A 12,205-nucleotide genomic window follows, 5' to 3' on the forward strand; every position below is an offset into this window, starting at 1 on the left:
AATGGTCAGGGATGATGGGAGTTGTAGTCCCAAAACAGCTGGAGGGCCATGTTTGGCCATGTCTGCCTTAAATGGTAAGATGCCCCAAAGACCATCTCCTCTAGCATTCTCACGGTGGCCTTGGGAAGCCCATGCTTTCCCCAACTTTTGATTCCTAGCAAGTGTTATTTGGACACATATTGCCCCCAATACTGGCAGTAGTACAGTAATGAGTACTTGTAGCTATTCAAAGTCTTATCCTCAATCTGAACCCCTTTTAAAGCTACCCAGATTCATAGTCATGCCTGCATTGTGTGGTAGCACATCTCATGGTTTCAGTATGTGGTGCATACATACATTTGTATGTTGAATCTTCTAAGTTTCATTGGATGACCCAGTTCTAGTATCAGAAGAGAGAAAATGCCTACCTGCTTTCTTCATATCCTACATAAAATTGTATGCACATTCCTACACACACACTTTTTTCCAGCATTACAAATGTATCCTTTCATTAGAGGGGATTTGTTCCTGTCCCATGATCATTTTGCTTGCCTTTTTCTGAACCTTTTTCCAGTTCTACAATGTATTTCTTAGGGACAGTGACCAGATCTGTACAGAGTATTCAAAGTGCTGTATCGCCACAGATTTGTATAGTAGTGTTACAATACTGACAGTTGTTTTCAATCCCTTTCTTAATGGTCCATAAGATGGTATTCACTTACATTGAATAGCATTTGCCATTTGAATGCCCATTCACCCAGTTTGGAAACATCCTTTGTGTTCTTACCACCCTGATCAATTTGGTGCCATTTGCAAACTTGGCCATCTTCCTGTTCATCCCTAACTCCAGGTTATTAGTATAATAGTTCAAAGCTCAAGTCCCAGTACTGATCCTAGGGGGGCCCTACTTACAGCCTTCCATTGTGAGAACAGCCCATTTATTCTTACCCTTTGCTTGCTGATTGTTGACCAGCTGCTGATCCATAAGACCTTATCCTCTTTATTCCATCACTGCTAAGCTTACTCATTAGTCTTTGGTGAGGAACTGTATGAAAACGTTTTGAAAATACAGTATCTACCACAGCACCTCTGCAGATATACTTATTTATGCTCTTAAAATAACTGGCATGGGAGGCAAAGACATACACACTGTGCTAGTTATTTTTCAGCAAGGCTCTCTCTTTTGTACACTTGGTAATTCTACCTCTAATAATACTCTGCAATAGCTTTTCCAGTAGAGATGTTAAGCTAACTGGCCTGTAATTTCATGGCAGCTCCCAATTACCTTTTAAAAAAATTGGTGTTACCTTTAGGACCTCAAGCACAGAGGCTGATCTTAGGGTGTTGCATACTTCTGGCAGCCAATCAGCAATTTCACATTTCAGTTCTTAAGATTACACTTAAGCTCCTGCTGTTCAACACCCTTGTTTTGAAATGTTCCACACGATGTGAAGGATTTTCATGAGCTCAGGCAAACTACTGCAGCTGCCCAAGGGCCTGTTTTTAGCTGGCTCTAGATATATAGTTTGCTGTCATATACTGAAGACCAGTGAGGACAAGCCATGCCCTCTTTGAGCCTGTCACACACCAGTGTTCTCCTTTGCAGCTCATTGGCTGATACGGGGCATGGGGAGTGGTTTATCTTTTGTGTCCTCCTTCCACATTGCTGGTGGCACATGACGTCCTTGAATTCCCTCTCAACCCTTGCAGCCACCCAATCCAGTCAGCTGCTCTGTATGGGAAACAATTGGGGGATTCTAGTCTACTATGTAATAATAATTGGCTACAGCTTCATGCTAGGCCCTAGCTTGGATCCCAAGCAGTTAGGAAGGAGAAATTTAAATGAGGCTCACATCCATGACTAGGTTACTGGGTAGTTTTTCATCTGGCATGCATATCTCTTCTTCCAACAGAAATGGGGAACCTGTGACTGGCCATATGTTGGACTCCCGGCTGCTATCAGCCCTGGGCAGTATGGCCAGGTTACAAGTTTCCTATCCCTGCCTTACAGAGTAGGGACCATGCCTCCTTGTTCCAGTGAATAGCCAATAGATGCTTTTCTAGATTAAACGGCAAGATTTGTCCCTTGGGAGCTACAGCTGCGCCCAACAAGGAGTGTGTGTGCATCCCAGTTCAGTTTGGAGCAGCATCTTCTCTCCTCCAGGCATTGCCTTCTGCCCAATACCTGCATCAAAGAGGAGTGCCTTGACTTCCCACCCTCAATTCTTTGCCCATGCCAGCAGACTCTGGGAAACGAGGCGACAGTTCCACATAACACTCCTGACTAGAAAGCCAACCTAACTGCTGAGTTACTGTTGAAGACAAAGTGGGAGATAATCCCAGCTAGGGAGACCAGATTTTTCAAACCAATCCTCCTCCCAGGAATAACAGAAACCTTGTGTACAGTTAAGCTATGATGGAGCTGATCGGAGATAGGAAACCACCTTAGCTGCTGCTGAGACTTAAACTCCCATCATCCCTGACCATTGGGTAAGTTGGCTGAAAGTGCTTGGAGTTGAAGTCCACCCACAGCAACCAAAGGGCCACAGGTTTCCTGTCCCTGGGCAAAACCTTCCATATTAAACAGCCCGCCCCCGCCCCCCCGCAGCTAGTCCTTCCTTTTGCGCAGCACTCACTGGGAAGACTTTTGCAAAGACAGGATGCTGCTGCAGCAAATCCCACCTTAGCTGAATGGTATGAGGGATAACCCAGCAAAGTGCCGTAAGATTTTTCTGCAACAGATAATTATACTCTGGTACTGTTTAAAGTGAGTATAGGGAACCTGTGACTCTCAAGAGTTATTGGCCATTGCCCACGCTGGCTGGGGTGTTCCGAGTTTCCCCAACATCTGGAGAGCCACACGTTCCCCACTCCTGGTTTAAAGAGGAGGCAAAGGGGGCTAAGTCCTAAAAAACCAGTTGTGTGAACAGAGCACTTGACTCCTTTAAAGAAATTAGAACATTGGGTTCGGACAGAGCTGGGAGAGAAAGTGTATGTGGAGGCTGACCCTTTCAACTTCCTCACACCCCGTTTTACACAACTGGAATCACAGCAGCTTTAGCTGAGGGGTGAGTGGATGGGAATTCCAGTCAGGAAAATGCAAGTCGCTTAAATGACGCACCTTTGAGAAACACAATGCAGGCTCTCTAAATTAAAACTGTCCTGCAGGATGCCTTCGTGTTCAACAGTTTAGGTGATGGACAACAGTATCGGTGCCAAAATCCATCTCCCTTCCTTGCTGATCCTGGTTTACTGGCCCATACTGGGACTAAGAGCCCAGCGCTCTCTTTCCCCAACCAACAACAGCTTGCTTTGTCCTGGGAGGGATGGCAAGAAACTGTTTTCAAAAGTCAACCGTTATTGTACAGGTAAGCATCAAGTGGAAGTTGTTAACAGCCTTCTTTGGTCTGCACAGCTCACTGCCAAAAATGGGTAGAAGAGGCAGCCATTATGGCATATGGATAACACTTATTTTCCCCTCGGAGAAGAAGTGCTTCTGTGATGGGGCTGCTTCCCCCCCACCCCGCCCTGCCCACCAGGCTTCAGAAGTAAGAGAGGCCGGACCCAAAAGACGAGGCAGGAGACTGAGGCCCTGATGCAGGTTTTTCTGTACATAAGTGTTTTTGACACCAAAGCGTTGCTTAAAACAAATCAGAAGAAGAAGAAGAAAAAGCAGCAGCTGCAGCACACGCCCCAAAGGCCCAAAGCCTTGGTGGAAAAGAGAGATGGGGGCGGAGAGAAGGGAACGCTGTTTGCTTTTTCCAAAGAAGGGGGCCAGTAGAGGCAGCCTGCTTGGGAAACTGATTTTGGGGCTGTGCAAGGAAATGCAGCTCCCCAAGTGAGAAGGGGGGAAAAACACAACACAAAAGAACAAAAATGTCACCACCCAAAACAACCTCCCCAGAGCAGGGGAAGAGCCAAAATAATAAGAGATTGTCCAGTCCTTGTTAGCACCTGTACAATAAAACTGTACCACCCCCCCGCCCCCTGCCCCCCTACCCTCCAAATGATCCTCTCTCTCTCTCTGCTGCCCCCACCCCATTGAAGATCGTACTGCCTTGCCAGCTGAACTGACTGAACAAGGGTGAAATTATAAGGAGGGAATGGGGGGCAAATAAAATAGCTGAGACCAACAGGTGCCTTTGGCTGTATAATAATTCTGTTTCGAAAAGTGGCTGGCTGGACATAAGAAACAAAATAATATGATAAAAAGGGCAAGGAGGGAAATGCACCCAACCAGGGGTGCTAACTTGAATAAAGTACTGGGGGGGGGGCAGGTGTCGCCTTGCTTAGCTGCTCACAAGACCTGATGACCGCACACCATCTGAATGGTTATGCTCCTCAACTCTGGGGGGCCCCGGCCCCTCAAATATTTTATTGTGGAGGCTGAAGGTTGGCTCCTACTGTAGCTGGTTGTCTCTAAAACAGAGAGGAGAGAAGAAACAATAGCCTCCCTCTCGCTATTTCGTGGAGGAGAGGAGAAAGGAATCCCCAGCTTAGTCACTCAGGGGAATCCCAGAGGCGATGGTGGCTGCGGGAAGTTGTCCCCTGTCTCTCCACTCACCCCCCTCCCCCGAATCACAGTGATACAGACTTAGCAAGAACAAAAAAGAAAAAGAACACCACAAATTAAATACTAATTTAAATAAATACTCTGGGAGAGCTTGGGGGTGGGGAAAGAGATGCAGTTCCATGGAGAGGCTTCCGAACCACCAAGGCCCTGCAGCAGGTGAACGAGTGCAGAGTCCAGGGCACAGGGGACGGCAGCTTCCTACTCCCAGGGTGGGTGGGAAGGTAGGAGGGCAGGCGGTGAGCACCCGTTGCAGTTCGTCAGGGAGGACCAGGCAGACAGAAGCCCTGCCCGCGAGAAGGCCACCTTCTCTCCTTGGTCCAGATTATTGCCTCGCAGTGCAGTCCGACGCCGACAGAGGGGAATGCCCAGCCCCCCGTCAGCTGCTCCAGGCCTCCAACATCACCTCCGAGCCCAGCAGCCGAGCCAGCTCCGGCTCGTGGCGCACCAGCTCCACCGTCTCTGCAGCGCCCAGAGCCAAGGGGGGCGCCATGTGCGCCTGGATTTCTTCCGGGGCCAGCACCTGGCTCAACGACACCTGGCGCTGGAACTCCACCTTGGGCAGGGTGGTCACCTCGAAGTGTGGGAAGCGGGCCTGAAAGATGCGGGACGAGAGCTTCAGCCGCTTCAGCACGTCCAAGAAGAGGAACCAGTTGCAGGGCCTGGGCAAAGGGGAGAAGTGCGGTGGTCAGTAGGGACCTGCTCTCTGTGCCCATCCCTCCCCTGTTCTCCATTTCACCCTCCCCCTCCCACCCCCACAGTCAATGTTCTAAAAGCTGAAATGCAAGGGTTGAAACCTACCCATAAGCGACACCATCCCATCTTGACGGAAGCCCTTTTCCCCCATATGTTGCTGGATCGCAACTGCCATTATTCTTCCCACTGGCCAAACTGGCTGGGGCCAACAGGAGTTGGAGCTCAATGACATCTGGAAGGGCCACATGTTCCCCATCCCTAATGTACTCAGAGCAACTGCCCTATCTTCTAGTGCCGTGTTTCCCCAAACGTGGGTATGCAGCTGTTTTGGGGCTACGATTCCCATCATTCCTGACCACTGGTCCTGTTAGCTAGGGATGATGTGAGTTGTGGTCTGAAAACAGCTGGAGACCCAAGTTTGGGAAACACTGTTCAAGTGTTTTTATTTAAAAAGTGCTCACGCTGCAACTCCACGCAACCTCTCTCCCCAGCCGTTAGCACCCACCTCACATCACCCAGGGCCACAACTGCCTGGTGCAAGTAAGTGAAAAGGATGGTAGTGCTTTGTTTTTGAAGATCATGCTTCTAACCCTCATGGGTGCCCATTATGCTTGAATACACTGCAGCCTGTCCCTACCAACATCTCAGCAGGAGACAGGACTTGGGTCAGGTAGTGGGACTTCTGGGTAGCTCGTTCTCTGTGCTGTGCGGCCCTCCCCCACCCCTCCCCCAGCTTCTGCCTAATAAAAATCAGAACCAATGATGCAAAAGCACAAGACATTCTGAGATCTGCTTCCTTTGCATCCTTTATCTGGGTCACAGCATTGTAACGACTGCAGCACCAGCAGTTTGGAATGGTGCTTTTGCAGATGCAGGATCTTGGCCACGACCCTGCCTGCCTTCACCCCCATCCTTTTGGAACCACGGAGCAACCACCACTTCCACGCTTAATATGCAGAAGAGGCATCACGTACCCCCACCGCCACCACAAAGCCTGTTATTTTGTCATGGTTTGCCAGTCTCTCATTTGTCACAGCAGGCTCTCTGAATGCCCCTCCCCTCCTTGAGCAGCTGGCAAAACCTTGCTGTGCCTGTGTGAGCTGGAGAAGGAAAGGGAAAGTTGACTTGCAAGCAAATGCACGTCTCGCTCATCCTTTCTCCAAGGCTCTCAAAAGCTGTTGTCTGCAACAGACCCATCCTTCCGTCCCTCCTGCTCACCACTTTCCAATGACACTGATCTTTGGACTTCAGGTCTCCTCTTTCTCCCAGGGAGTAGTGGGGTGGTACAATTTGGCCCGTTCTCACAAGCTCCCCAAGCTCTCCCAACAAGGAGATGCTGGCACTACTCACCCCCGGGAGACAGACACTTCCAGGTTGTAGCAGGGGAGCAGCAGCTTGTCGGAGAACTCAAACATGAGGTGGTCCGAGTCCTGCTCATCTTCCTCCTGATCAGAGCTCCCGGGAGGGTTGAGCAGAAGGTCACAGCCGATTTTATCTTTCCCCTCTGAAACAAGCGATACGGGAAATGGAGAGGGAGAGGGAGGTGAGCGAGGGGAAACGCCACGGGCTCAAAGAACTCTGCACGCACAACCTTGCTCCCTAGCCTTCCCTGTGCCCAGTTCACTTGCTGGACAGCCATCGCCATAGCAACACAACCAAGGGCTGCAAAAGAAGCCCAGCATGGAGATGCCTGGAGGAACAGCTGGCAGAAGCCAATAGAAATTTAGAGACCACTATGGGGCTGTGTTACGCTGCAATGCTGCAGGAGTGCAGAAGGCTCAGGCTGGGTGAGGAATGTAGGTCTGCAAGAATGACAGCTCCTGTTTTGAAAAACCCCATGCATCTAGCCTTTTTAGGTGCAGAGAAACATCTGGCAGTGCAAGTAAGCGGGGTCTCCTGATGTTTCAGAAGTCAGCATGTAAGATTTCCAGTGGTTGGGGTGCATAGCTCATCAGCCCCTCCCAAGATCAGTAAAGCTAGAATAAATGACAGACAAAAAAACCCCAAACAGTGGAATAAATTGTGCATAATAAGGGAACATGCACAGTGCTCAACCCTTGTCCTTTAGAGCTACCTTCTCCAATGTGGTGCCCTCCAGTTGTTTTTAGACTACAACTCCCATTACTCATGACTGTCAGCAGTGCTGGCTGGGGTTGATGGGAGCTGGGATCATGCAGCATCTAGAAGGCACCAGGTGAGGGGAGGCTACTTTCAGCAGGCACAAAATTCAACTCCTCTGGACTGCACGGATGCAAAAATGCTGGGTTCCTCTTTCCCACATTTAAACAGAGAATACAAACAGTCCTAGATACATACTGCCTCTCATTTCCCCAGTCTCTCCACTCTCAAGATGGGAGAGGCCTACTTCCTCAGGCACAGGAGCAGCAGGTTATTTTCTCCCAGAGAATGGCTGGAATTCTGGCACAAGGTACGCCAAAAGTCACCCATCTCTTGCTGCCTACTGCTTGCCCAGAGCTGCCACTAGGGTAAGGACAGGGAACCTGTGGCCCTCCAGATGTTGCTGGACTCCCAACTCCCATCAGTCCAAGCAAATGGTTAGGGATGACGGAAGCGGAAGTCAAGCAGCCCCTGGAAGGCCACAGGTTCCCTATCCCTGCCTAGGCTGAAGAAGGGAAGGCACCAGCAAAGGAACAAAGAACAGAGGAAACATCCCAAGGTGCACTTGTGAGACCAACACGTCTTGAGCTTGAAGGCTTTTCCACAGAGGCAACCAAACCGGTTTCTTCAAAGGGCAGTAACTGGGCAAAATCACCCACCTTTTGAAGAAAATGGTTCAAACACATCTTTGAAGATCTTTCTCCTCCACGCAGTACGCTGCAGGAGCAAGTGGTTTCAGACCAAAAGACAGAGTGCTTGGGAAACAAATCAAAAATTGCCCTGCACTTCATTCCCTTGCTCCAAACATCCTGCCTCTAAGGATGGAGGGAAGCCGATCAGCTCCACCACTTGTTGTTCCAGGGAGCAGGGAAAAGAGCTAGGTGGGGTCTACTCACCTACTATAGTGCTGCTGTAAAAATCCCAGGCTGTATGGGGGTCCCCTTCAGCTCGACCCTGCAGATCCAAGAGGTAATCTGCAAGAAGATAAAATGGAATAAAGGAAGCAGAGACGTCAATGTGTTTTCGGGTGCTTAGGCAAGGTTCCCAGAGAGTAAGGTGGGGGACTTTTTGACCTGGTGTGCCAGATATTTTATCTCTCCCCATCCTTTGTGGCTGAACTTTTACAGGTAGGCAGAGGCAACCCATCTGCCATTGGGTGACCATTAAGCAGGCAATCTTGCTCACCTGTTTAAGTTAACTTGTGGAAGGAAAAAGTCACCAGGAAGCAGCAAGGAGCAGAACTGAACTCTCTCTCATCAGGTGATCGGTGGGCACTTAAAATACTGATGCTTTGGCTGAGCATACCAGCTCCATGTGGGGAACAGGCAGGCACAGCCCATCAGCTGATTTCACCCATCCATCAAAGTGATGTCAGGTGACTGACCAGAGAGGGCACAGTTTAGGGGAAATGGCCTCATGGGCCAAACTGGACCCAAAATTGGCCTGTAGGATGAAGGTTCCACAATCCTTGCCATAAAAACTGATTAAAGCAGGGTTTCCCAAACTTGTGCCTCCAGCTGTCGTTGGACTACAACTCCCATCACCCCAAGCTAGTAGGAGCAGTGGGTCAGGGATGATGGGAATTGTAGTCCAAAAAACAGCTGGAGACCAAAGCTTGGGAACCCTGGATTAAAGGCATAATTCAATGTGGATTTATCATGAAAGATTGTGATGTTATGATAAATCCACATTGAACTTTGCAAGCCTTTAATGTAGCAAAAATCTTCGTCTTTTGCTCACGGGTACCTTCTAGAAATATTCATGTAGGATTCTAGTCTAATGTTTTCAAGGTAGAGCCCTCCAACATGAATCCATCCAAAGCCCTCCTCAGAGGGAAAACTATGTACCAGAATCAACCCAAAGAAGCATGCATATATCCTGCAGAATGATGTCCTTTAGTGCAAATCAGGCACTTTTCCTGCAAAACCCATGTGCATTTTCGACTGCAGCAACACACACATCATATCTAGTATCCAATGGCCGGGGTGTGTGTAAAATTGCTGCCTTACCTTTGACAAAAGGAAACCTACCATTAAGGAAATTTTTCATGTTTTCGCTGCTGGCCAGCTTCAGGGCAGTCTGCCCCGAATATGTAGCCAGGGTTGGGTCAGCACCGTAAGACAGCAGGAGCCACATGATCTCCAAGTTGTCATTTGCTGCAGCGTCATGGACAGGCCTGCCAAGAGACAAAGAGTTTTAAATCAGATTTCACAGAGTCAAAAGGCTGGAGCTGAGCAGGGATCACCCATTCCTCCCTGGCCTTCCCCATAGGCTAGCCATCAGGGAACCCTTAAAGAACCTGCAAGTGACCCTACCCCTCCTGTTTGCCTTTGTGAAGTGTTGTGTACTCTCTGTTAATGACAGGCGGCAAGCTCAGCATCTGCTTGCCTACAAGAGGTTCCAGGTTCAACCCCTAGGAGCTTCTGGTAGGGCTGGGAGAGACTCGTCTGAAAAACCAGCCAGCCTCAGCCAGCCAGCGTAAACAATATGCTGAGGTGGATGGAAGGGTCCTGTGCTCTGCTACATATTTTAAATAGGGAGAAATGAATATGGAAAAATGTCCACTGTTGGTCTGTCCTTGGTAACTGAGCGACGGCCATATTATTAATAAATAATTATCCCGAGCTGCAAGGATTTAAAGAAGTACCAGACATGAAGGAGCCACAGCTCAATGGCAAAGCACATGCCTTTCAAGTACACGGGACAACAATTTAGTCCCCGGAATAACTCGATAAAAGATCCAGGCACCGCCACTTTGGGCTCGGGACATTGAAGAACCGATGCACCTCAGGTTAGGTGAGTGGTAGGTGCAGGGATTTTTAAATAGAGAGCAGCTCCACTTCAGCAGACAGTTGAAGTTGGCAATGGAACCTGACTCTCCTCTGCCCTAAATCTGACACTCTTAAGTACTGCACCACAGCAGCTTTCACTGGCTTAACTCGTCAATGTTACAGATCCAGAAGCTAAAATGCGCCAAATGAGGCCCAGAGTCAGCGGACTACTTAGCCCCTGGCCAAGCCCCTGGCAACTGTGGTTCCTCAGCAGTGGTGGACTTGCCTGGTGCCATCCTGTGCACTGCAGTTCACGTTTGCACCATGCTCCAGCAAGAGCTGCAGGATGTCCACCCAGCCGCGAGCGCAGGCCTCGTGCAGGGCTGTGTAGCCTGCGTTGTCCCTGTGGTTGACATCGTTGTTTTCCTTCTGCAGGCAGTACATCACCACATCCTGGCGAAAGAACCCCCAACCAAGATTAGTAAACAATGGCAGCACTTGTCTCCTGCTGTTTATCTACCAGCCCTGCCCCCCCCGCAAGAACTGGCACCCACCTTGTAGCCAAGCCGGGCTGCTCTCTGCAGCAGTGTCTCCCCGGCATTCTTGTTCACAATCAGTCGGCGAGCTTCAGGGGGCACTGGCGGGGCTGCGGGGGACTCGGGGGCTCTTTCTGATTTGTGCTGCCGGGACTTGTTCAACAAGCAGGGTTCCCGAGCTTTCTTTGGAGAGCGTGTCTTCGACTGGCTCAGGCGTGCCTTGGCCTTTAAAAAAAAATGGAACACAGAGAACGATTGGGGAGGAAGAAGAGTAGTGTCAGAACAGGACTAAGCGAAGAAGAATTCTGAACCTCTAAAAAAACCAAAAAAAGCTTGCATTCCACAAGGTCACAGTTTACATCAATAACATGTTTACTTTTGTATGCACACTCAATTCTGCTTCTGCTAGCTGTGGAGAAGGGCAGAAAATGATATGCAATATGGAAGTCCGGAAATCTCAGCAGTGTAAATCACACTCTCCAACACCACACTAGCCCAGTTTACTGGGATGTCACAGGCATCACTCACATTTTGTTAAATCTTAAAAAAAGAAAAGAAAACTGAGACTCCCAAACGCTGGATTCGGCTCCCAGTAATCCATTCTGCCTTTGCATTGTGCACAGGAGGGCAGATCAGATTGCCAATCTGGGTTCTGAACACATACACACCTGGCTTCTGCTCTGATCATATTGAGAGCCCTTTAAAATAAAATGAAAAATGCTGGCAGATCCTATGAAGTGAGGGAGCAGCTGTACACCAGGATGAGACTCTTTGTTGTGCTTAAATTAATACTGTTGACAACAGGGATGCACTGCCTGTGGAACTTCAGCTCCCTCCCACCCCAGCCAGGAGGGTTATGGGTTGCCCATCCTTGGTATGCAATACCAAGTGGCAACTTCCCAAGGCCCCAGGCAACCGAGATAAGTTATTTCCCAGCAACTGCTAGCTAAACCTTTTAACTGGCAATTGAGCCTAGTTTTGTAGCTCAGACTCCCACAGAGCCCTGGGTGCAGCACCCGTCTAACCCTATCCCGAAATCAACTCCAGCACCTCCTAAGCAATACTGTACCTTCCCCTCTTCACAGATGCCTGAGAGGTGTTTGGTTTTGCATTTGCGTTTCCCGGAAGGTTTCTCTAGCACATCCTGGATGGGAGCCGAGTCGGGGTGATCCAAGAGGAATCCATTGTGGAAGTCCAGGCGTCCTTGGAGGGTTGGAGAAAGCCTGCTCCTCAAACACAGGTCTGAGCCTTTGCTCGGCACAGCATCCTTGTGCTTTCGGTACCTGAAGTCTGCAAGGCAAGCCAGAGGAGGATTAAACAGAACAAAGGAGGCTCAAATGCACACATCCCTGTGAAGCCCTTCCGGGAGGGCTCAGAATCAGCTCCCGAACATGCAAACAGAAGTGGGGAGTAGAAAAAGAAAGGAACAGCAGAGGTTTCAGAGCAAGCTTCTTGGTTGCTCCCCTTGCATACCGTCAGCCAGCCGTGGGTACGTCAGAGGAAGCTGTCCAGTATCCTCAGTCTATGGAGTGCTG

General features: G+C 49.4%; 1 protein-coding gene across 20 annotated transcripts in view; it reads right to left on the reverse strand.

The window, feature by feature from the left end:
* Positions 1-3,569: 3,569 nt before the first annotated feature.
* The window catches only part of BCORL1 (BCL6 corepressor like 1), a 41,922-nt gene continuing 33,286 nt past the window's right edge, over positions 3,570-12,205 (reverse strand). For all 20 annotated transcript variants that reach the window (XM_083596681.1, XM_083596691.1, XM_083596678.1 and 17 more), the window contains 7 exons: positions 11,740-11,960; positions 10,689-10,895; positions 10,421-10,587; positions 9,394-9,539; positions 8,260-8,337; positions 6,596-6,749; positions 3,570-5,211 (listed from right to left, as the gene is read on the reverse strand). In XM_083596681.1, coding sequence (XP_083452807.1) covers positions 4,929-5,211; positions 6,596-6,749; positions 8,260-8,337; positions 9,394-9,539; positions 10,421-10,587; positions 10,689-10,895; positions 11,740-11,960 — 1,256 coding nt within the window. In that variant the 3' untranslated portion in view covers positions 3,570-4,928. The remainder of the gene's footprint in view (positions 5,212-6,595; positions 6,750-8,259; positions 8,338-9,393; positions 9,540-10,420; positions 10,588-10,688; positions 10,896-11,739; positions 11,961-12,205) is intronic.

This window comes from Podarcis filfolensis (assembly GCF_964270895.1).
Source record: "Podarcis filfolensis genome assembly, chromosome: Z".
Lineage (NCBI taxonomy): Eukaryota > Metazoa > Chordata > Lepidosauria > Squamata > Lacertidae > Podarcis > Podarcis filfolensis.